Genomic DNA, 25,199 nt, shown 5'->3' with positions numbered 1-25,199 from the left:
CCTTTAACGGCTGAACTTCCTTTATTGTAAGATGCTATAACGTAGGCCGGATTCACACGAACGTATATCGGCTCGGTTTTTAAGCTCAGCCGATATATGTCGTCCTCATCTGCAGGGGGCGGAGGATGGAAGAGCCAGGAGCAGGAACTCAGCTCCCGCCCCCTCTCTGCCTCCTCTCCGCCCCTCTGCACTATTTGCAATGGGGAGAGGTGGGGTGGGGGTGGGGCTAATTCTCAAAACTTAGCCCCGCCCCGCCTCCTTTCATTGCAAATAGTGCAGAGGGGCGGAGAGGAGGCAGAGAGTGGCCGGGAGCTCAGTTCCTGCTCCTGGCTCTTCCATCCTCCTCCCCCTGCAGATGAGGACGAAAACCGAGCCAATATACGTTTGTGTGAATCCAGCCTAAGAACTGAAGTTTGAAATACATAAGATGGTTCTACCTGCTGTCAATAAGGTATTTTTATTTCATCTGATCCTGGCAGAGTGCTGAATTTGTATTTTCTATGCTTCTAATAATATTTTTCCAATATATAATATTTAGAGATGAGCGAACGTACTCGTCCGAGCTTGATGCTCGGGCGAATATTAGCGTGTTCGGGATGCTCGTTACTCTTAACGAGTACCACGCGATGTTCGGGTTACTTTCAGTTTCCTCTCTGAGACGTTAGCGCGCTTTTCTGGCCAATTGAAAGACAGGGAAGGCATTACAACTTCCCCCTGTGACGTTCAAGCCCTATACCACCCCCCTGCTGTGAGTGGCTGGGGAGATCAGATGTCACCCGAGTATAAAAGTCGGCCCCTCCCGCGGCTCGCCTCAGATGCCTTGTGAGTTAGCTGAGGGACAGTGATGCTGGTGCCGGAGCTGCTGTAGGGAGAGTGTTAGTAGTGAGTGTAGGCTTCAAGAACCCCAACGGTCCTTCTTAGGGCCACATCTATCCGTGTGGAGGCTGCTGTTAGCAGTGTTGTCCTTTTTTTTTTTTTTTTAAATCGGCTGTGCTGAGCATTGCGCCCTGCAGTAATACTCCAGGGACAGAAGTGGTGTTTAGACAGGGAGAGTGTTAGGAGTGAGTGTAGGCTTCAAGAACCCCAACGGTCCTTCTTAGGGCCACATTTAACCGTGTGCAGAACTGTGCAGACTGCTGTTAGCAGTGTTGCTTTTTTTTTTTTTTTTTTAAATCGGCTGTGCAGAGCATTGCGCCCTGCAGTAATACTCCAGGGACAGAATTGTGTAGGCAGGGCCAGAAGACATATATTATTGATTGAATATATGCAGTGGGCCTTTTCTTTAACCAAAAAAGGGAAACATTTTATTTGGCCTGCCTCTGACAGTCCTCAGCGTTCTGGGTACGTGTGTGGTGGGTGCAGAACGTTAACAAAAAACATACGCAGCCAGCTACGTTTAACAGCAGGCTTGCGCCAATTTCTTTCCTGCCTGGGAAATCAAATCACTGGTAATACAGCATGCTGAGGGGTAGGGGTAGGCCTAGAGGACGTGGACGCGGCCGAGGACGCGGAGGGCCAAGTGAGGGTGTGGGTACAGGCCGAACTCCTGATCCAGGTGTATCGCAGCCGACTGCTGCGTGATTACGAGAGAGGCACGTTTCTGGCGTCCCCACATTCATCTCACAATTAATGGGTCCACGCGGGAGACCTTTATTAGAAAATGAGCAGTGTGAGCAGGTCCTGTCGTGGATGGCAGAAAGTGTTTCGAGCAACCTATCGTCCACCCACAGTTCTGTGCCGTCCACTGCTGCAAATCCGAATCCTCTGTCTGCTGCTCCTCCTTCCTCCCAGCCTCCTCACTCCACTACAATGACACATGCTCAGGAGCGGGAACACTCCCAGGAACTGTTCTCGGGCCCCTGCTCAGATTGGGCAGCAGTGGTTCCTCTCCCACCAGAGGAGTTTATCGTCACTGATGCCCAACCTTTGGAAAGTTCCCGGGGTCCGGGGGATGAGGCTGGGGACTTACGGCAACTGTCTCAAGACCTTTCAGTGGGTGAGGAGGACGATGACGATGAGACACAGTTGTCTATCGGTGAGGTAGTAGTAAGGGCAGTAAGTCCGAGGGAGGAGCGCACAGAGGATTCAGAGGAAGAGCAGCAGGACGATGAGGTGACTGACCCCACCTGGTTTGCAACGCCTACTCAGGACAGGTCTTCAGAGGGGGAGGCAAGGGCAGCAGCAGGGCAGGTTGCAAGAGGCAGTGCGGTGGCCAGGGGTAGAGGCAGGGCCAGACCGAATAATCCACCAACTGTTTCCCAAAGCGCACCTTCGCGCCATGCCACCCTGCAGAGGCCAAGGTGCTCTAAGGTCTGGCAGTTTTTCACCGAGACGCCTGACGACCGACGAACAGTGGTGTGCAACCTTTGTCGCGCCAAGATCAGCCGGGGAGCCACCACCAACAGCCTCACCACCACCAGCATGCGCAGACATATGATGGCCAAGCACCCCACAAGGTGGGACGAAGGCCGTTCACCGCCTCCGGTTTGCACCGCTGCCTCTCCCCCTGTGCCCCAACCTGCCACTGAGATCCAACCCCGCTCTGACGACACAGGCACTACCGTCTCCTGGCCTGCACCCACACCCTCACCTCCGCTGTCCTCGGCCCAATCCAGCAATGTCTCGCACCGTCCAGCCGTCGCTAGCGCAAGTGTTTGAGCGCAAGCGCAAGTACGCCGCCACGCACCCGCACGCTCAAGCGTTAACCGTCCACATAGCCAAATTTATCAGCCTTGAGATGCTGCCGTATAGGGTTGTGGAAACGGAGTCCTTCAAAAGTATGATGGCGGCGGCGGCCCCGCGCTACTCAGTTCCCAGTCGCCACTACTTTTCCCGATGTGCCGTCCCAGCCCTGCACGACCACGTCTCCCGCAACATTGTACGTGCCCTCACCAACGCGGTTACTGCCAAGGTCCACTTAACAACGGACACGTGGACAAGCACAGGCGGGCAGGGCCACTACATCTCCCTGACGGCACATTGGGTGAATTTAGTGGAGACTGGGACAGAGTCAGAGCCTGGGACCGCTCACGTCCTACCCACCCCCAGAATTGCGGGCCCCAGCTCGGTGGTGGTATCTGCGGCGGTGTATGCTTCCTCCACTAAACCACCCTCCTCCTCCTCCTCCTCCAACGCAACCTCTGTCTCGCAATCAAGATGTGTCAGCAGCAGCAGCGCGTCGCCAGCAGTCGGTGTCGCGCGTCGTGGCAGCACAGCGGTGGGCAAGCGTCAGCAGGCCGTGCTGAAACTACTCAGCTTAGGAGATAAGAGGCACACGGCCCACGAACTGCTGCAGGGTCTGACAGAGCAGACCGACCGCTGGTTTGCGCCGCTGAGCCTCCAACCGGGCATGGTCGTGTGTGACAACGGCCGTAACCTGGTGGCGGCTCTGCAGCTCGGCAGCCTCACGCACGTGCCATGCCTGGCCCACGTCTTTAATTTGGTGGTTCAGCGCTTTCTGAAAAGCTACCCACGCTTGTCAGACCTGCTCGTAAAGGTGCGCCGGCTCTGCGCACATTTCCGCAAGTCCCACACGGACGCTGCCACCCTGCGCACCCTGCAACATCGGTTTAATCTGCCAGTGCACCGACTGCTGTGCGACGTGCCCACACGGTGGAACTCTATGCTCCACATGTTGGCCAGGCTCTATGAGCAGCGTAGAGCTATAGTGGAATACCAACTCCAACATGGGCGGCGCAGTGGGAGTCAGCCTCCTCAATTATTTTCAGAAGAGTGGGCCTGGTTGGCAGACATCTGCCAGGTCCTTCGAAACTTTGAGCAGTCTACCCAGGTGGTGAGCGGCGATGCTGCAATCATTAGCGTCACCATTCCTCTGCTATGCATCTTGAGAAGTTCCCTGCAAAGCATAAAGGCAGCCGCTTTGCGCTCGGAAACAGAGCCGGGGGAAGACAGTATGTCGCTGGATAGTCAGAGCACCCTCCTGTCTATATCTCAGCGCGTTCAGGAGGAGGAGGAGCATGAGGAGGATGAGGAGGAGGGGAAGAGACAGCTTGGCCCACTGCTGACGGTACCCATGCTGCTTGCCTGTCATCATTTCAGCGTGTATGGCCTGAGGAGGAGGAGGAGGAGGAGGATCCTGAAAGTGATCTTCCTAGTGAAGACAGCCATGTGTTGCGTACAGGTACCCTGGCACACATGGCTGACTTCATGTTAGGATGCCTTCCTCGTGACCCTCGCGTTGCACGCATTCTGGCCACTACGGATTACTGGGTGTACACACTGATCGACCCACGGTATAAGGAGAACCTTTCCACTCTCATTCCCGAAGAGGAAAGGGGTTCGAGAGTGTTGCTATACCACAGGACCCTGGCGGACAAACTGATGGTAAAATTCCCATCCGACAGCGCTAGTGGCAGAAGGCGCACTTCCGAGGGCCAGGTAGCAGGGGAGGTGCGGAGATCGAGCAGCATGTACAGCACAGGCAATACAACAGTCTTTAAGGCCCTGGACAGCTTTATGGCTCCCCAGCAAGACTGTGTCACCGCTCCCCAGTCAAGGCTGAGTCGGCGGGAGCACTGTAAAAGGATGGTGAGGGAGTACGTAGCCGATCGCACGACCGTCCTCCCTGACGCCTCTGCCACCTACAACTACTGGGTGTCGAAGCTGGACACGTGGCCTGAACTCGCGCTGTATGCCCTGGAGGTGCTTGCTTGTCCTGCGGCTAGCGTCCTGTCAGAGAGGGTGTTTAGTGCGGCTGGGGGAATCATCACAGATAAGCGTACCCGCCTGTCAACCGACAGTGCCGACAGGCTTACACTCATCAAGATGAACAAAGCCTGGATTTCCCCAGACTTCTCTTCTCCACCAGCGGACAGCAGCGATACCTAAGCAATACGTAGGCTGCACCCGTGGATGGAAGCATCGTTCTCTCTCACCATCCAAAACGGGGACATTTCTGCTTCATAAATCTGTGTATAATATTCCTCCTCCTCCTCCTCCTGCTCCTCCTCCTGAAACCTCACGTAATCACGCCGAACGGGCAATTTTTCTTAGGGCCACAAGGCTCACTCTTATAATTTTTCTTAAAAATTTTTATACGTTTCAATGCTCTTAAAAGCGTTGAAACTTTAACTTGAACCAATTTTTCGTTAAACTGGGCTGCCTCCAGGCCTAGTTACCACTTAAGCCACATTAACCAAAGCGATTAATGGGTTTCACCTGCCCTCTTGGTTGGCCATGGCCAATTTTTTGGATGTACATTAGTACTGTTGATACAGCAATTTTTGTGGGCCCTCGCCTACAGTGTAATCAAATGAATTTTTAGCCCACCTGCATTACAGCTGACGTTACATCCGCTGTGTTGGGCAATGCAATGGGATATTTTTATGTACCGCGGGTGGGTTTCAGGGAGCCACCCATGCTGTGGGTCCACAGGGAATTATAAATGCATCTGTTTCCACTTCTAAAGAACCCCAGTCTGACTGGGGCATGCAGTGTGGGCCGAAGCCCACCTGCATTAAGCACGACATTACTACCTCAGCTGTGTTGGGCAATGCAATGGGATATTTTTAGGTACCGCCGGTGGGTTCCAGGGAGCCACCCATGCTGTGGGTCCACAGGGAATTATAAATGCATCTGTTTCCACTTCTAAAGAACCCCAGTCTGACTGGGGCATGCAGTGTGGGCCGAAGCCCACCTGCATTAAGCACGACATTACTACCTCAGCTGTGTTGGGCAATGCAATGGGATATTTTTATGTACCGCCGGTGGATTCCAGGGAGCCACCCATGCTGTGGGTCCACAGGGAATTATAAATGCATCTGTTTCCACTTCTAAAGAACCCCAGTCTGACTGGGGCATGCAGTGTGGGCCGAAGCCCACCTGCATTAAGCACAACATTACTACCTCAGCTGTGTTGGGCAATGCAATGGGATATTTTTATGTACCGCCGGTGGGTTCCAGGGAGCCACCCATGCTGTCGGTCCACAGGGACTTCACAATAGGGAGTTGTACCTGCCTGTGTCTATGAATTAAAAAGCCCGGTCTGACTGGGGCATGCAGACACCTTGACAGAATGAATAGTGTGTGGCACATAGGTTCCCCATTGCTATGCCCACGTGTGCAGCTCCTGATGGCAGTGGCACAGGATTATATTTCTCATTGCTTCTGTACAGCATTGTGGGCTATCGCCCTGCCCCTTTTAAAGAGGGTCGCTGCCTAGCCGTGCCAACCCTCTGCAGTGTGTGCCTGCTTTTCCTGTGGCAGACGCACTTATAAATAGACATGAGTGTGGCGTGGCATGAGGGCAGCTGAAGGCTGCGCAGGGACAATTTGGTGTGCGCTGTGGACACAGAGTCGTGCAGGGGGGGGTTGGGCAGCATGTAACCCAGGAGAAGTGGCAGCGGAGTGTCATGCAGGCAGTGATTGTGCTTTGTTGGAGGTAGTGTGGTGCTCAGCTAAGGTATGCATTGCTAATGAGGGCTTTTCAGAAGTAAAAGTTGTTGGGAGGGGGGGGGCACTCTTGCCGGTATTGTGGCTTAATAGTGGGACCTGTGAACTTGAGATGCAGCCCAACATGTAGCCCCTCGCCTGCCCTATCCGTTGCTGTGTCGTTCCCATCACTTTCTTGAATTGCCCAGATTTTCACACATGAAAACCTTAGCGAGCATCGGCGAAATACAAAAATGCTCGGGTCGCCCATTGACTTCAATGGGGTTCGTTATTCGAAACGAACCCTCGAGCATCACGATAATTTTGTCCCGAGTAACGAGCACCCGAGCATTTTGGTGTTCGCTCATCTCTAATAATATTGGATCTAAATAATATTTAGGTTCTGGGGCCAAATTCATACATTAACACTTAAGGAGGTACAAATCAAAAATATAGTCATTTTTGTTTAAATAAAGTGTGTATTAAAAAACAAATATTAAACCAGCCCAAAGTAGTGGTCAATCTTCAAAGGGCTAAATTAACTGATCAACACCAGCCTTAATATGTTAACCCTTTAATTACTCGTTTAAATAATAAGTAATCTGTCTTGTTTAGGAGATGGCCTTTTGCTCAGCGAAGGACAGAAATGGGCCCGTCACCGTCGCCTATTAACACCTGCCTTCCACTTTGATATTTTAAAGCAGTATGTGAAGATTTTTAACCAAAGCACAGGTATCATGCACGTAAGTTGAATCTATATATGCCACATGGATTGTCACTGGATTGTCCAGCGTTATGCTAATGGATGTAAGATGAAGTGAAATTGGGGAATGACACCCGTATTTTCTCCATAGTTTTTAATCTTTACACTCTCCAAAACTCTGTCTTGGTCACTTGTTAGACACAGAGGTATACAGATCATTACTGGACAGCTATCGGAGTTGGATTTTCCAACAAAGTGGACATAAACAATGAAGGTTCCTATTAAATAAAAGCAAACAAGGATCTTGAAAACCATGAAGAATTGATAAGTTGGAAAATCGTTGAATTTTGCAGCATACAAATTAGCTTCTTTGAATACTCATTTCCCTTTTCCATGACCAATGGGGGTTTTGGACTTTTATGCAAACAACAATATTTCACCATTGAAGTGATTGATTTTAAAAGTCAATATATTTTACTTTTGGTTTTACCCATTTTTTTTTCTTGTGAAGGATTTTAAAATCAGCAGAGTTAAATAGCAAGAATAAATGGTATTTATACTTTTTACTATCCTATTGTTGTATCCTTATATGGTTACTTATTTTTCTTTAGAATTAATGTATAGAGTCTGAATGCTATTTAATGTTATGGTGGAATACACAGTGTATGCTTGAGAAAAGGAGCAGACTCCTTGAACCCTCGCATTAGTGTGTCTAGATGCTTCCTCTGCTTTGTGGCATCTCCATGTTACTTCCTTGATTAAAATGGACTGATCCAAGAAAGGGACTGTTTTAAGCACTGTGGGTGAATGCCTTGTGCTTTTTCTACTCTTGTAACATATGTACATGATTGATGACAAAATACAAAGAAGTATATAGCAAAAACAAGCCCCCTGTACCATGTTATTTTTGGTGTTGCTGTTGAAGTGGGAAGAAATGAGAGAACCGTCTACCTATATGACGCCCAGGTGCCTAAATAACAGGTTGTTTGATTATGTATTGGTATTCCAGTTGGCTATCACAGTAGAGGATCAGGCTGCCAGTATGGCAGCTAAATCTTAGAGATAGCAAAACATGTAGGAGTGCAAGGTACCAACAAAAATCTGCTAATGACTGAAGACTGTTACGTTACATGCTACCAATTTATATAGGGTGGACAGGAAGACCTGAATGTGCAATCTGGTCCAAAGATCTAAAGAGAAAAAAGCTGTCCCTGGTCATTCTTACAGACAAGCTCGACCTGTAGTGCTGGAATACATGCAGGACGTATCCATGACAACCTGGGAATAAACCTCCTGATGTGCCAGCAGAACCACATTGCAAACTTTAATAATATTTGAAAATGTAGCATTCATCCAACAGCAACTTTCCGTAACCGGAATACCCCTTTAAGTAACTCATAAAAGGCTGAATGAATTATTAAAAAGTTCACAAAATAAGGACACCCAGTTTTTTTACCTGAATTTACCTGTTATCTACTGCTCTTATATTTGTGCATGTTTTCACAGGCTAAATGGCGCAGATTGTGTGTAGATGGCCCGGTGTCTCTGGATATGTTTGAACACATCAGCCTAATGACATTGGATACCTTGCTGAAATGTACATTTAGCTATGACAGTGACTGCCAAGAGTAGGTTACTTTCTGTATTTCCATTGCTTTAAAATAAATTTTCACACTTGACAAGTTGAGTACAGGTTTCAAAAGACACACAATGATATTAAAGGAGCACCGTTTTTTGTGGGGGGTGTTTTTGAGAATTCATCACAGTATTATTGACCTCTTCTGTGAAGAATCCTGTTCTGTAGCTCATTTCCTCCTTAATGTGGATTCTGCACTTTACATAGTAACATAGTATGCAAGGCTGAAAAACAACAATGTCCATCCAGTTCAGACTGTTTCCACCTCCCCTTGTTGATCCAGAGGAAGGCAAAATAACCAGTGATGCAGAAGCTAATTTACTTCATTTGGAGGAAACAATTCTTACTGACTCCATAATGGCAGTCAGAATAATTCCTGGATCAACGTTTGAAAGTTCCTACCTCACTTCAAGACCCAGATTACAACCCAATAGTTATTTAATGGCTATATCCTGTAATATCATAGCGCTCTAGAAAGACATCTAGTCCCCTCTTAAACTTCTCTATCGATTTTGCCATCACCACTTCCTCAGGCAGAGAGTTCCACAGTCTCACCGGTCTTACAGTAAAGAACCCCCTTCTGTGTTGGTGATGAAACCTGCTTTCTTCTAGAAGTCGGGTATAAACCGATCACGGGAGAGAGCCTTGTATTGTCCTCTAGTGTATCTATACATAGTTCTTTGGTCGCCCCTTAACCGTCTTTTTTCTAGGGTGAATAATCACAATTTTGAAAGCCTCTCTGGGTATTCCAGTCCTCCAATTCCGTTTATTAATTTAGTTGCCCTTCTTTAAACCCCCTCAAGCACTGTAACATCTTTCCTGAGCACCGGTGTCCAGAACTGTACACAGTATTCCATGTGGGGCCTGACAAGTGCCTTGTATAGTGGAAGAATTCTGTTCTCATTCCTCACCCCTATGCCTCTTTTAACCCCTTAATGCTACAGGATGTACAGTCCTATACGTTCCTGCATGCTCTGGGTGTGTATGAAGGGAGATCACCTGCCCGCAACAGCTCTGATAAGCCACGCTGCTCATCAGAGCTGTTAACCCTTTAAATGGCGCCATCAATTCTGCACCGGCATTTTAATCCTGATATATTCTGGGGTCCCATATGCCCCCCAACACCCACCCCCTCTGGAAACTAACAAAAAAAGTTAAAATAAGATCAATAAAGTTTTATTAATTATTAAAAAAAGTAAAATAATAAAAGTAAAAAAAAAACCTTCTTGCAATATTTATAATAAAATAATCTAAATAATAAAACAAAAACACATATATGGTATTTCTGCATCCATAAAAGTCTAATCTATCAAAGTAATGAATTATTTACCCCGCACGGTGAGCGTCGTCAGAAAAAACGCTAGAATTTCGAACCTAACATTTACCAATATTGAACTTTATTTGCTATTTTTCTACCCAAGCCCCCAGCTTATCTAGGCCCATTTGTAGCCGTACATTGTTCTCTATTGTATAATTTTGTATCATCCGCATATATTGATATTTCACTGTACAGTCCTTCTATCAGGTCATTGATAGATATATTGAACGGAATGGGGCCTAGTACTGAACCCTGTGGCACCCCACTAGCAATGGTGGCCCAATCAGAGAACGATCCATTTATTACCACCCTCTGCTTTCTATCTTCGAGCCAGTTCTTTACCCAACCACACACGTTTTTGCCCAGACTGAGCTGTCTCATTTTATTTATCAACCTATTATGCGGCACGGTGTCAAATGCTTTAGAAAAATCCAAATATACGAGATCAATAGACTCTTCCAGGTCCAGCCTAGAACTTACTTCATCGTGTAGAAGCTGATCAAGTTGGCCTGACATGATCGACCCCTCATAAACCCATGCTGATGAGGAGTTATACCATTTTTTTCCTTCTCAAAAACTCCTTGAATATTTTTCAAATTATTGAAGTGAGACTTACTAGCCTGTAGTTACCAGGTTCTCTTTTTGACCCCTTTTTGCATATTGGAACCACATTGGCAATGCGCCAATCTAGTAGTACAACCCCGGTCTCAATAGAGTCCCTAAATAGAAGAAATAGTGGCCTGTTTATCACGTCACTTACCAGCAGTTCCCTCAGAACCCTTGGGTGTATCCATCTGGGCCCTGCTATTTGTTGATTTTAATCTTTTTTAGCCAATTTTCTACTCCCTCCTGCCTTAGGCAGGTCCTATTTAGGAGGGGGTTCATTTTATCCCCTTGCATCTCAAGTGGCATTTCTTTTTCTGTCGTCTATATACTTGAGAAAAATCTATTTAATAAATTTGCCTTCCCCCCATCATCTTCTATGATTTCTCCTGCATTATTTTTTGCTGTTTATGTAATTGAAAAATAGTTTGGGCTTATTTTTGCTCTCTTTGGCAATTAGCCTCTTTGCCTCCTCCTTGGCAGTTTTTATCTTTTCCTTACATATTTGGGTTTCTTCCCCATATGCTTTTAGCACTTCTTCACTGCCTTCTTGTTTTAGTTTTAGCTTTCTTTCTTTCTTTCGCTTATAGCCACCCTTACAGTCTTGTCGAGCCACATTGGTTTTCTTCTATTTGTAGTTCTTTTATGTTTGAAGGGTATGAACTGCTCACCTTAGGTATTTAAGATGCTTTTAAACTTCTCCCATTTGTCACCTGTAGTGTTACTTTTAAGGACATTGTCCCAATTAATGTTGCCAAGAGTAATTCTGAGTTGATCAAATTTTGCTTTACTAAAGTTCAGTATTTTGTCACTCCCTGCTAAGGCTTCTTATTCAATGACAACTGGAAATTAATTATATCGTTGTCACTACTTTCCAAATGTCCCTCAACCTGCACTCCCAAGATTGGTTACTAGTAAGTCCAGAGTGGCCCTCCCTCTAGTTGTCTACTGTACAGGTTGGGTAAGGTAGTTATCTTTAATTGTTCTCAAGAACCTAACACTCTTGTGAAATTCGCAGGTTTCATCTTCTCATATTATATCCAGATAATTAAAATCTCCCATAATAATTACTTCGTTGGGGTTTGACACTTCCTTGATTTGTCTTATTAATAAGTTTTCAGTTTCTTCTGTTATTTTTGGCGGCCTATAGAAAACTCCTATCTGGTTTCCATGGTCTCTTCTGAAGAGATTATAACCCTGTAAATTCACTGCCCAAATGCATTTGTTATCAAGCCATGTTTATGTTATTCCTACTATATCGTAGTTTTCCTCAGACTTTCTCGCTTCAAGCTCACCCACTTTACTGACCAGACTTCTTGCATTTGTTGCCATACAAAGAATACAGTTGTGGTTACTGTTTGTATTTAGTATGCTACTTATGGTACTATTTGCTACTCTGTCAGTTCTAACTGGACTAACCCCACCCTCCAGTTGACCCCCATTTCCATTCCTTAATCCCAAAATTCTGTCTACATTGTCATTCTCCCTACATCTTTTGCTGCCCTCCCCTCAGTCCTTAGTTTAAACACTCCTCCAACCTTCTAGCCATCTTCTGCCCAGCACAGCTGCACCTCCCCATTGACATGCAGCCCTTCCCTACGGTAGAGCCTTTAGCTGAAAACAAAGTCATCCCAGTTCTCCAGGAACCCAAACTATTCCTTCCTACACCAACTCTTGAGTCACTTGTTTACCTCCCTAATCTCCCGCTGCCTTTCTGATGGGGCTCATGGTACAGGTAGTATTTGCGAGAAAACTACCTTGGAGGACCTTGCCCTGAGCTTGGATCCTAGATTCCTGAAATCATTTTTAAGGGTCCTCTATTGACCTCTGACTTTGTTATTGGTGCTAATGCATACTATGACCTCTGGATCCTTACCAGCCCCTTCTAGTTATTTGTCAACCTGATCCGCGATGTGTTGAACTCAAGCACCAGGAAGACAACACACCATTCGACAATCCCGGTCTTTGTGGCAGATTGCCTTTTCTGTCCTCCTAATAATTGAGTCTCCCACCACCAGGACCTGTCTAGCCTGCCCTGTGCTGCCCTTCCCCCTTCTTACTGGAGCAGTCGTCTCCTTGGCGGTCATTTATTTATGGCCTCCTGGTCACCTGACCAGCACTCTGACTCTGCTCTGTGTCCTGAAATTAATGGGGCAGATTTAAGTCAATTGTCACAAAGAAAATTGTCTTTCTTGCACATAGCAACCAATCAAAGATCAGCTTGCATTTTGAAAAGCAGAACAAAAAATGAAAGCTGTGCTGTCATTGATTACTGTAGGCAAGAAAGATGGTTTTTTTATGGCAGTTGACATAAATCTCCCCCATTATCTCCAGGACACAGAACATTGTCAGAATACTGATTATGCGACCTGGAAGATGAAAAGTGCAGAGTCTGGAGGGAACAAACTACAGAATGAGATACTTCACACTAGAAGTCACTGACCTTATGATGGATTTCTCAAAACAAACTTGGAGTGCTTCTTTAAATGGTGACGAGCCACAATAAGGCTGGCTGCACACGACCGGGTCGGATTCTGGTACTCGTCACTTTTATTCTTCATCTGTATTGCGGTTGGCTGCAGCAAGCCACCATCGGACATGCACAATACAATTTTTTTTTCCTAAATGTTTCTTTTTTTAGTACGATCACTAGGCAATGATGCTAGTACCCGTGACCTTTTTGCAATGTCAATTGCAGATTGACCACGGGTCGAATGGCTTCTATTGACTTCAATGGAAGCCGTCCGTGCAGAATCCTAAACATTCTGCTTTTTTTTTTTCCCCTCCACTCACGGAAATCACAATTTGTTTCCGCGAGTGTGAAGGAAAAAGTGGTTTTGCATAGCATGCTCTGAATAGTATTTGCCTATTGCCTATTGCCTTTATGCCCCAGGGCAAGTCTGCATTTCAGAATGACTGCTTACACTCTCTATTAAATGTTATCATTACAGGACGCCAAGTGAATACATTGCAGCAATTTATGACTTAAGCAACTTGATTACGCAACGTGAGCAATCCCCTCATCATTACTTTGATTTTATCTACCGCTTTTCCTCCAATGGAAGAAAATTTTACCGTGCATGCAGAATTGTTCATGAGTTTACTGCAAATGTAGTGAAGTTGAGAAAGAAGGCTTTGCAGGAGAAGGGGGAAGAGAACTGGATCAAGTCCAAGCAAGGAAAGACCAAGGATTTCATTGACATTATATTACTGTCAAAGGTCAGGCCAAGTGTCATCAATAAATGTCAGTTTATGATGTGGATGGATGTTTGGAACGCCTTGTCTACATTAAATACTATGATTATTAGCAACTATAGTTTCAAAAAAGCTTGACAGAGGAAGGGAGCTCACTCTGTTAGCCCGTTGGCTCCCCACAATATGATGACTGACAACACAGATATGTTTCCATAAACATTTTTTTATTAAAAGGATTTTATTATGAAAATATAGCTCATCACGACCGCATTGGAATTGTGTATTACGCAGGCTCTGTAAGCCCTTGTGATACACGGTAGCTCGCAGGCAATCAATTACACTTCCTTACACAGTTTCGCTCACATTAGCGTGTGAGGATTGTGTAATCAGTGAGTGGAAAATAGAGCACAGCATAGAGCCTATTGTTCTCTATCTGTGGATATACGCATCATCACTAGGTGGCGGCACGGAAAATATAAACAAGAAAAACAGGTGTACTGCACATGACCGCCTGCATGAGTAGCTACAATTTCACCGCCATAAGCGGCCGTACGCAGTCAATGCAGGCTGTCCAACCCGCAGCCCATATGCAATTAACATTGTGTGTGGGCTACAGGTACCTGCGTCAACACTTTGCGACGGCATAGAAAATATTGAAAGAAAAAAATCTGTACTGTGCATGACCGACAGCAATCACAGGTACGCAGGCTTCACAGTTACTACCTTAGTATAGTTTAGGGGTATTTTGGAACTACTCTATTTCTAGAACCCTGATTGGTCCTTTACTGCTCTGAATTAAAAGGGGGCCTCACTGCACTAGATATCACTAAATATTACTACAAAGCCCAACTTGCCCCTTGGTGAAATATCATGAATTTTCTGAAGCTCATTTTTTCCTGGCTCACTCTTGTAGCTTTCGAATGTGCCACTTCCACACTTCAGAGTCTTCTGTAGACCCCCAACCCCTCCCTCTCAGGTTCCAGACCTCAGATCAATATCCCCATAATTTACACATTCTGTTATAGGACAGTGTTAAATATTATTTAACGCTCTCCTAAGTAGCTCATGCCCCCTCTAAACCTATTTCGATATTGCTTATAAAAGGGTCTGACTTTTCAAACTTTCAAAAGAAATATAAACTTTCACCATATAAGCTGCTTTGTTACCTTCAAATAATATTTTTAAAGATGTAATCCTCAAAAATACTTTAGGTTTCACTGAGGCAGAAGAATCTACGTATTTCCGTTACGCCCTTTCACAGTGTAGACACTAATTAAAATTTAATTTTTTATTAATAACAAAGATTAAAAATGCAGGGCACCGACAGGATCCCGTGATCCTCCCTGGGTGAGGGGGACAGGAACCCAACACATACACACACTTGGAACTAGAGACAAAGACAAAAAGAGCCTAGTACCACCCGGGGTTAAGTGGCCGCTCAGGTGGGATGGCTAATACTGGTATTTGTATGATTGTCACAGTGCAGTCGCAGTATCAATCAGATCTGCTAACTTTGCATATCAGGACTTAATAGGTTAAGATGACGAAGAGAGGTATCCACTCAAGGCTAACTTCAAATTCTTTAGTATACTCGATATGTTATAAGGGTTTCGTTCGATGCATTTCCCTACGGTATCAAGTAATTCATCAGTTACCACCCTAGCCCTAAAGAAAGAGGGATACCAATAAACCCCTATTGTACTTCTATTGTCCTAGGTAATAGATGCGACTAATCTTATGTCTGATCAATTCTTGAGGTAAACAGCTGGAAGTCCTAGTAGAACATAAGTAGGAGAGGCGAGCTACAGGTGTTATTGACCACTCTAATTGGTTTTTCCTGTTAGTCCAAAGTTAATCTGGACTGTTAGATTTGTTGATCCTCTATGAATTGACCTTTACCTGCATTATAGTTTTGTATCTTGATAGGCCAGCTGAGCTTAGTTTTTATAGATATCACCAACTTCATCTTACTGTATTGCTGTATTCATTACTCCTGAAGAAGTGTGACAATGTTGTACTTTTTATTGAAAACTCAATAAAGATTATTATTTCAAAAATAATTATCGCTGCTCTAGAAAATATTTGAGATATACTTGTGGGTGCCCTTCACAGTTATAGACAATTAAATACAAAACTTTATTAAGCTTGATTAAAATAATTACTGGGCCAACAAAAGCAGACAAACAGGAAAAGGGACCCCAAGCATATATCCCTCACAGCTCACTATATTGATTGGAGACGGATAGGTCACTATCCGTATAAGGATATTGCTTGTATCAGCTTGCCTCGTGCAGATTTTGTTGAGGCAACCCAAAGTCAATGGAGACTTTAGACTGGATTTATACAGACAGGGTTGGTGTCTGATGTCCACAACAACTCTGTTGTTTGAAAAATGAAGCAAGTCAGATAAATAGTAAAATTCCTTCTGATGCAAAAACTGCCAGTAAGGGCCTCTGTCCACAGGCATTGCGGTATACCGCGGCAAAACTCCATCGTGGGAGCCACCGCCGAATCTCCGCCGGTCAGCCCTATCTGATAGATAGGCTGGCCGCGGAGAATCAGGCAATTTGCAGCATGCCTGCCGCAAGCAGAGAATCACAATGCTTCTCCGCTCATGGACAGTGTGCTATCGCTTTCCATAGCAGTGCTATGGAAAGCTTCAGAGGGCGTGATTCGCCGTTGGTTTACCGCCGGCGAAATCACGACCGTGGACAGGCCATCCTAAGGAAGCAGAGATTAAATAATACTCTGCTTAAAGGGTGTGAAGTAGCCAAACTAGCAAAGAGGCCTCTATGGTTACTTAAAAAGCTAGCACAGGGGCACAGGGTATATAATGCCTCACTGTTGGAGACAGTGGACTCTTTTTTTCTCAAAATACCCAATTCGATGAGTCAAGTGCTCCTTGTTCATCCTCCTGTTGTCTCTCTTTGTGGTTGTGGATAATCTCCACCCCACATGATGTTAACACATTCTCAGTCCTGCCTTATTTGTAATATATTTCACAAGGAATTTACTGCTACATTTTCTAAAAATACTTTAATAATCTTTTGACCCAGGATGAAAATGGCCACCCACTATCTGATGAGGAAATAAAAGATGAAGTGGACACATTCATGTTTGAAGGTATGTCTGCAGTCCAGGCCGAACTTAATATACTTATTTGAGTATTATTTATATGGGGCTTATACTATTTGGCCAATTTCACATGAGCGACAAAATCACGCGATTTTCTCGCGATGCGTCAGTGCTACAAATCGCACATATGTGAAGCCCATGCTTTCCAATGGGTTCCTTCGCAGTAGCCATGTTTTGTAGGCTGCTACATTGAGAGAAAAAAAATTGTGGCTATGTTTTGTAGCCCATGTTTCCCTATGGAGCCTTCCTTTCTGTTGCAATGCATCACGCAAAAACGCGGTTTTCATGCAGTGGGATGCAACTTTTACATCAGGAAGTCCTACTGTTTGAGCCGTGAAATAATCCCTAGCTGCATTAAAAAAAAAAAGACTCCTAACAGGCGCTGTCTGCTCCACCGCACGTCTTCTTCTGAAGCTCCGGCACCCTTATCTGTAGTTTTCAGCCAACGCTTCCTGGTTTGGAGGTTCAAACTCCTTACCTCCAGGAAGCACTGGCTTTGATTAGCTCTCGAGCGCTGCGGCTCAGCCAGTCACTGCAGTACTCGATGAACCAATCACAGCTATTGCATTTAATGATTATGGGGCAGCCATCTTGCCTGAACTGCAGTCATAGATATGCTTTATAGCAGCCACATGGACCATAGGAAACACTAGATTGGAGATGACCCATTGACCTCTATGGAAGAGTGTTCCAGGCATTCTATATGATATAAGCAGAGGACATTGCGCAGGGAGGGGCAGGAGGTGGGCTCTGACATCTACTATTATGAATGGTGGATCCTATGTTATAAATACGATATATATGTGTTACCATTAAGTGTAATTCTGCCTGTGGTAATAATGAGATGACTGATGAAACATTCCTTCAACAGAACAGTGAGTGTCAGCCTATTCTGAGGCGTAATGGCTAGTGTGAAAACTGCAAGATTTCAGAATTTTTTTAAATACAGATAGCAACATGGACATTTTTGAAACAATCATCAAAAAATCCTACAAAATGACACAAAATGTTAATGTAAACAATAGGACACTTTTTGATAACACATTCCCTTAAAAAATTGACCTAAAATATCAGTTAATGTCTGTACCATTTACCCTCAGAAGGTCTGGTTATAGACACATGGCAGCGCCATGTACCAAAAATCTATGCCTTGTGCCAATTTTCTGAAGGCAGCTAGGAGTTAAAAAGCACTGGTGCAGAAAACAGAGCGGTATCATTTTATTGTTAACCACCAGGGAGACATCCTCCCAATCTTCTCCAGTTAAATGTGGTACCTGCTCCCACCATTTATGCTCAACTACCAGTTGTGTAGAGGAGATTTTAGACCCTAAAAGATATGTGTACAAGGCAGAGATAATGCAGTTGGCCTCTGTGATGAATGTATTTGGATTAATGGGTATTGAGAAATGGGATAGTCCACATTAGAAAATTGGCTGTTTAGGGCATGTCTCAGCTATACACTAGGGGTCTGTTTACACCAAATAATTTATCTCTTGAATCAGTGAACAATGTCAGAGTTCATTTGGGCAGCCTGTTTATACAGACTCATCATTGGCTTGTTCAAACGAGAACCGTATAAGTGACAACGAGTGATCGGTATTTAAACTAGGCGACTTTTATGCCTGCATAAAATGAACCATGAATGAAAAGCGAATTATTTATCGTTCGTCATTCAGTCGTTAACTGCTTTTACCCTGAATGATTTTCGCTCATTTGAAGGATAATCGTTCCGTGTAAAAGGGCCTTAAGTACCTATAAAAGGAAGCCAGGCTACTTTTCCATGGCCCATGCATATAAATACCCAAATGCTTGAAGCACTCCACTAGATTGCAATACATGGGAGGCAATCCAGCGTCCCACAATGGCATCAAGTTGATTTATCCCAGTTTATACACAAACCTGACATTGTTGAGCAACAACCCTCCGCCATAAAGATGTCTTGTGTTCTCTCCATTAAGGGCATGACACCACAGCCAGTGGACTCTCCTGGATCTTGTTTAACTTGGCTTCTCATCCTGAATATCAAGAAAAATGCAGAGAGGAAATAAAGGAGTTATTAAGGGGAGAGACAACACACTTGGGATGGTGATTATTTTGCACTATATTATTTATGCAATGTTATTTGCTGTTCATACATGCAGCGCAGATACTGTGAGAGTATGTTAGAGGGAGATTGTCACATTGAACATGCAATATATTATAGAGTAGGAGGCATTAAGAAGATTGATATATAGTTTTGTGGGAAAAGATTCAGTGCAAGGCCATATTCAGACAGTAGGATTTGGACAGTATTCTGCATTTTTATTTGTAAGCCAAAGCCAGAACTGAGTCCAAAATACACAACAAAACTTTCTATTATACTTCTGCTGGCAGCTAATCGGGTGGGGGAACCCATCCTGCCTCTCTTTCTCCCCTCATGAGACACGCCAATGGGTAAACATGGCTCTCATGAAAGCTTCCAGGGCTGTCATGCTTCGATGCCTCTGGCAGGGCTTATTGGCAACGTGCAAAAGTATTATATGCTGCAGTACAGAGGTATTGCAGCATATAGTACAAGCCATTGAATTATTGCAAGTTCTGTCTCATAAGAAGACTATCTAAAAAGATAAATTACAACCTGTTACTGTCAGTCAGATTGGTGCTAAATGGGCCTATTGCCACATATGGCAGCGAAATTGTACTGCGTATGACAATGTATTTCACACATATTGTCATGTGCAGTCCACCATACAAGAACATAAAACATTTTTTTTTTAAACTATTCTTTTCACTCTTTTATAAAATAAAAAAAAAACACGTTTGGTATCATCATAACAGCTTGTACAATAAATTGAACAGACTTTTTAGCCCTCAGAGCAAATCCTTTATGAAGAAAAGGGGGAAAAATGCTTTTTTGGTACAGTTTACTTCCTAAAAAAAAGCAATAAAAGTGAGCACCCCAAATTGTGACAATAAAAACTACAGCTCATCAAACAAAAAGGAAGCTACATGCACAGGAAAATAAAAAAGTTATGAGACTGTGAATGCAGCAAAGCAAAAAAATATATATTTTCCAAAAAAAAAAGTTTATTGTGCAGACGTAGAAAAAAACCTAAAAAAACATATCTTGTAGCAACCTGCAGAAAAAAATGTGATTAGGTCCATGCTGCATGATTAACGCTGTAAAAAAAACAATGGCAGAATTGATGTGTATTTCTCCCTACCCTCAAAAAAACAAGCCCTCATATGGCCACATCGGTGGAAAAATAAAAGTTATGGATTTTTTAAAAAGGAGGCTGGAAGAGTCGGGAGCAGTGCACTGAGCTCCCGCCCCCTCTCCGCCCCTCTCCACTACTTAGCTCCGCCCCTGCCTGCCTCCTCTCATTGCAAATAGTGCCAAGGGGCGGAGAGGAGCGGCAGCTCAGTGCACTGCTTCCAGCTCTTCCAGCCTCTTCCCCCTGCAGAGAGGGACGCTGTATATTGGTCAGCGTGAATACCCGGCCAGTATACAGTCGTCTGAATAAGCCCTTAATTGTATAAGTAGTTGTGGGGCTAAGTCTGCTTCCACAATCATACCTGTTCACATATGATTTTGTGCCCTCTTTAGGCCTCGGTCAGACGAGCGTTTTTTTTTTTCGCACTGCAAGCAGCGCACAGAATGCGCTTTTAATAGGTACCAGTGGGTTTCTGAAGAAGCGGTCACATGAGAGAATATTAGGCGCATAAAACCGCGCACCTAAGAAAGTTAGGACATGCTGTGGGTGACATGCAGCTCCTTGGTGCTCACAAAACATAGGATCTGTCGTATCTTTGGTGCGTGCTGTACAGAAGTTTCCCTTGACTCCTATGGGAGCAGGAGTCTATGGAAACTCCTGCACAGGAAAAGAAGATTCCTGCTGCTTACAGCAGGACATTTAAGACATGCTGCCCAGAAGAACAATTTAAATGCCCCGCTGTAAACTCCTGTTAGTCCCTGCAAGGTTTTTTCCCCCACACCTAAACTGCGCAAAAAAGCGCTCGTCTGACTGAGGCTATAATTTGGAAGCAGTAATTAGTGATTCTAATCTGAATCCTTTAGTGCAGTGCTGCTTAGGGCTCACTTACACAAGTGTATGCTTTTTTGCGCTCGGCCAATTGCGGTTACAAATCGCATAAATGAAGAATAGCCTCAATCGAGTCCCAAGCTAAGTTAGCGGCTGTCTGCGGCGTTTCGCTGAAAATATATGCTGCTGCGTGGAAATCCCTCGGTTAGCAGAAATCCTGGGAATTACTTATAATACTTAAATTGAGCCAGCTGTGTTCTTTTCCCAGCGTTGGACGAGGCTGAACTCCCTCAACCCCTTTTTTTCAGCTCCCATAGCAATCTATGGGAGCCTCCAGCGTATCTCAGCAAAAGATGGGGCATGACTTATCTTTTCACACACCGTAAAAAATTGTCAACCGAAAATGGTCGCCCATGTTCTATCATTGACGGTGCGATTTCTTTACACACCAAAAAAAAACGCTCATGTGAATGAATACATTGGAATCAAATGCTTCACATGGTCGCAATTTTTGACACAGCTACATTAGCTGCGTATATACGCTCGTGTGAATAAGGCCTTCGTCTATTAGGTGAGGCCTTAAAAAAATTGTCTTTGGAGGCAACGTTAAGATAAATCTGTTTGGTTTAAAAGCATTCAGGACAGTGAAGAATGGGCAATGGTTGCAATACAGTATTTACACCCTTTTAGCCCAAGAGACTTTTCTTTTAATGGCTGGAAGTTAAATCAGTGCGAAAATCCCAAATGGTTTTGGAAGTATCGGACCCCTTGTCCCAAGACATAGGGCCCACTTACAGGTGACAATTGTCTCTCAAAATGTGTTCAAATGAACGAAAGTGCGCAACAATAGTTACCTCTAAATGTGAGCCATCATGCACTTTTCATTTGCTTTTTGTTTGCTGCTCAATTTCAGTCTGCATGAAAATCAGCAGCAGTTCGCTCACTTCTCGTTACGCCTAAACACTCCTGATCAGTGTTTCACATAGAGAGCTTAGTCACACGGGCGCATTGGAACCCGTGTTACTGCAGGTAGGATACGGCCGCATTTCAGGACGGATGTCCCTCTGCAGCGCCGGAGGAAAGAACATGTGACCGGCTTCATTGCCCGTCATGTGTTCTTTCTTCAGAGCTGCGGGGGAGTCGTCCGTCTTGAAGTACGGCTGTCTTCTTCGTGTTAAAGGGACACTAGTTCTGTATTCCTAGGTTTCCAGTTTTCTCTCGAGGTTATGGAACTTGAGAGGAAAATCCAGCTGATAATGAATTCTCTCAAAAGATGATTTCTAGCTTAGGTAAATGCATCGGAGCAATTCAGTGGAATGGACCAGTTAGGCATCTGCGCCCTACAGGTCATCCTGTGTAAAAACATCCTCAGGAATTAAGAAAAATTACTGCAAATATTTACACTACAATATGGTAAAAATGTATTTTTTAGATCCTCTATAACTTACATTCATCTCCAAGCTTTCAAAGAAATACTAACTACTAGTTCCCTAAACTGTCCGTATGTCGATCCTAATCGTTTGCTTTCCGGCCGAACGATGATTTTTAGTTCAGCCTAAAATCCATCGTTCAAACGGAGAGCTGATAGCAGGGAGCGAATACTGCGTTTCTCCATGGGAGCACTGATAACATTGTATTCAGCTGCAGTCCTGTGGCAGGACAAAGGGTCTGTATGTGGATAACAGACCACCTGCTGTTTTCTGCATACAGTGCAGGGAGGCTCATTTACATGCAAATGAAGTTAATAAGCTACTAATGGGCATTAGTGCCCATTAGCAGCTTATGCAAAAGAATTGCTCAAACTCAATCATCCTATCTTTTGACCGAATTTTGAGCGAACATCCTTGCGCGTAAATGGAGCTTTAGTCCCTCCTTAGGACATTAACCTGGGTAAACTTAATGCATTAATCAAGTCCCCTTTTGAACCTTCTACCTCCGTTAGAATCCTGATTGTCATGATCATGTTTTCTGATTACATTAAAGGGGTGTCTAGGACTTTGAGTATTGATGACCTGAGTATTAAAGTCATTAATAGTTGATCAGGGGTCCGCAGCTCAGTATCTCTCTCTCTGGTGCTATCATTGGTGAAGGAAAAAAAATATTTTCACCAGTAATTTCATTTTCTAGAACTCATGAACATATGTATTTATGTAGTACATACAGCTCCTGCCTGACTACTCGAGTTCGCTGAAGGAAAAAGTTAGTGTTCTTATTTATTTGCTCTGGGTCCAGCTATGGGACAAACTGTCTTGCACTCTCTCTCTCTCTGGTGCTGTCATGGGTTCTGGAAACTCAAGGTAATGGTAAGTAATTATCGCATGTCTACTATCAGGAAACCACTGAACAAAAACAGTGTTCATAGACACCAAGAAGGAAGCTGCTCAAGTTTAAAAAAAAAAAACAACAAAAACACATAGCAGCCTGTTTCAAGTTTGCCAAGACTCCTTGGATGATTTCCAGTGCTTCTGAGAAAATTGTCAGGACAGCTGAGACAAAAGTGCAGGTTTTTAGCATGAATGTGCAACACTATGTTTAAAAGAAAAGCAACCCTGTACAGCAACATCTAAATCTCACCACAGCTAGTTTGGGGCTGCTTTGCTACCTCAGGACCAACAATGCCTTGGGATCAATGAGGGGGAAAATCCTAAGGTGTATGAAAACATTTTATAGGAAAATGTGTAAAAACACTTGTTCATAACCTCAAGCTGAAGAGATGTTAAGTTATGCAACAAGACAATAGCACAAAGCACACAAGTAAGGCTGAATGCACACGGGTGGAAATTCCGTGGCAAGATTTCACGTGGAATTTCCGCCGTTGCACGCTGCCATAGAATTGCATTGGTTAATGCAATCCTATACAGACAGTCGCGATTGTGATCACGGAAAGCTCGCGTGATAAGAAAATCACACCATGTTGTATTTCAGTGTGAGCCTCGAAGAGGCTCGCACTACTGCATCATTGCTGGTGTGCCGTGCTCTGCACTGCGCATGTGTGGCTATGCGCAAGCCGCCACATCCGTAGAGCACTGCAAAGACTCCAGACAGGTAAGCCGGGAGTAACTGCAGGGGCACGGGTCACATCCCGCTGCAAGAATCTTGCAGCTGGAATCCGACCCGGCATTCTGCATTCACCCTAAATCAACTAAAGGATAGTTAAAAATGATTTTGTGCTTTGAAATAGCCAACTAGTCCTTAAACCTAGTCATATGCTGTGGCATAATGTGTTACGCACAAAGCATCCCAGAAATATTGATAAACTGAAATATTTGCAGGATAGAAAGATTTAAAATTCCTCATCAATATTGTTCAAATGTTACTTGTAGCTGGGGGTTGCAATTGCTGCCAAAGGGGAGTTACAGGTTATTAAATTCAAGGGTTGACTTTCCTACCTTGCACTGAGGATGTTTACTCAGTTTACTCAATGGCACAACTGGTTGTGTGTTATTAGTTTAGTTAGATTGTATTTGTCTATAATTGTGGCTTAGGTAATCAGACTTTTTCTTGCAACTGTATCAATATACTCAGTTCATCCTGGTCTATACCATGTTGCTGACAGATTGAACTGCATGTTCAATATGACGGTTTCCCTTTAACCATCAGTTGTACCTTCTAAATGATTTTTACATATTGTGCATATTTTTTCAGCATATTTTCTAATACTATTTTATGACTGGTAAGGCATCAACAGGTATTCGCTAGCCGCAGTTTGAAGTATAGTAGCCTGCACTCCTGACTGATGCATTGTAGCATCAGAGAACATTTATACAGCATTATTATACACGCTGTGTGATACACCAGGGAAGGATGGGGTGGTTCTGTGACAGTATTAAAACAAACTGGGCCATTCACTTCTTTTGTGTCTTTAGTGTCAGTGTTAGTTTGTGCTGCTGTGACCTGTAGTACTATAGGTTTCCAGGAGCACATTTTCACATGTGGCATGCTTGTACTTGCTAGGTGTGGCTCTCCAGCCAGCTAATCTCCACTGGTTTGCTGCATATTTATACCAGTCCCTCTGGAAGAGAAAGCTGGTGTCCCTTTACTCTAGGGTTTTGGGTTTCTTGTATGCCTGCTATGTGTCGTGTGTGTATAGATGTGAACAGTGTCGTGTTCACTGTGCAGGTGGCAGGACATCAGATGTGAACAGGCATGTTCAGTGATTATGTGTGGGAACAGTGATGTGTTCTGTGGGTCTGCCCA

At 44.4% G+C, this 25,199-nt stretch overlaps 1 protein-coding gene across 2 annotated transcripts in view; it reads left to right on the top strand.

The window, feature by feature from the left end:
- Positions 1–25,199, top strand: part of LOC136575422 (ultra-long-chain fatty acid omega-hydroxylase-like) — a 162,528-nt gene that overhangs the window by 122,456 nt on the left and 14,873 nt on the right. For both annotated transcript variants that reach the window (XM_066575085.1, XM_066575084.1), the window contains exons 5-9: positions 7,006–7,133; positions 8,600–8,721; positions 13,602–13,869; positions 16,902–16,968; positions 18,939–19,065. In XM_066575085.1, the coding sequence (XP_066431182.1) occupies positions 7,006–7,133; positions 8,600–8,721; positions 13,602–13,869; positions 16,902–16,968; positions 18,939–19,065 (712 nt within the window). The remainder of the gene's footprint in view (positions 1–7,005; positions 7,134–8,599; positions 8,722–13,601; positions 13,870–16,901; positions 16,969–18,938; positions 19,066–25,199) is intronic.

This window comes from Eleutherodactylus coqui, chromosome 1, assembly GCF_035609145.1.
Source record: "Eleutherodactylus coqui strain aEleCoq1 chromosome 1, aEleCoq1.hap1, whole genome shotgun sequence".
Taxonomy (NCBI): domain Eukaryota; kingdom Metazoa; phylum Chordata; class Amphibia; order Anura; family Eleutherodactylidae; genus Eleutherodactylus; species Eleutherodactylus coqui.
The sequence above is the reverse complement of the archived record's forward strand: the minus strand, read 5'-3'. Positions and strand labels throughout refer to the sequence as shown.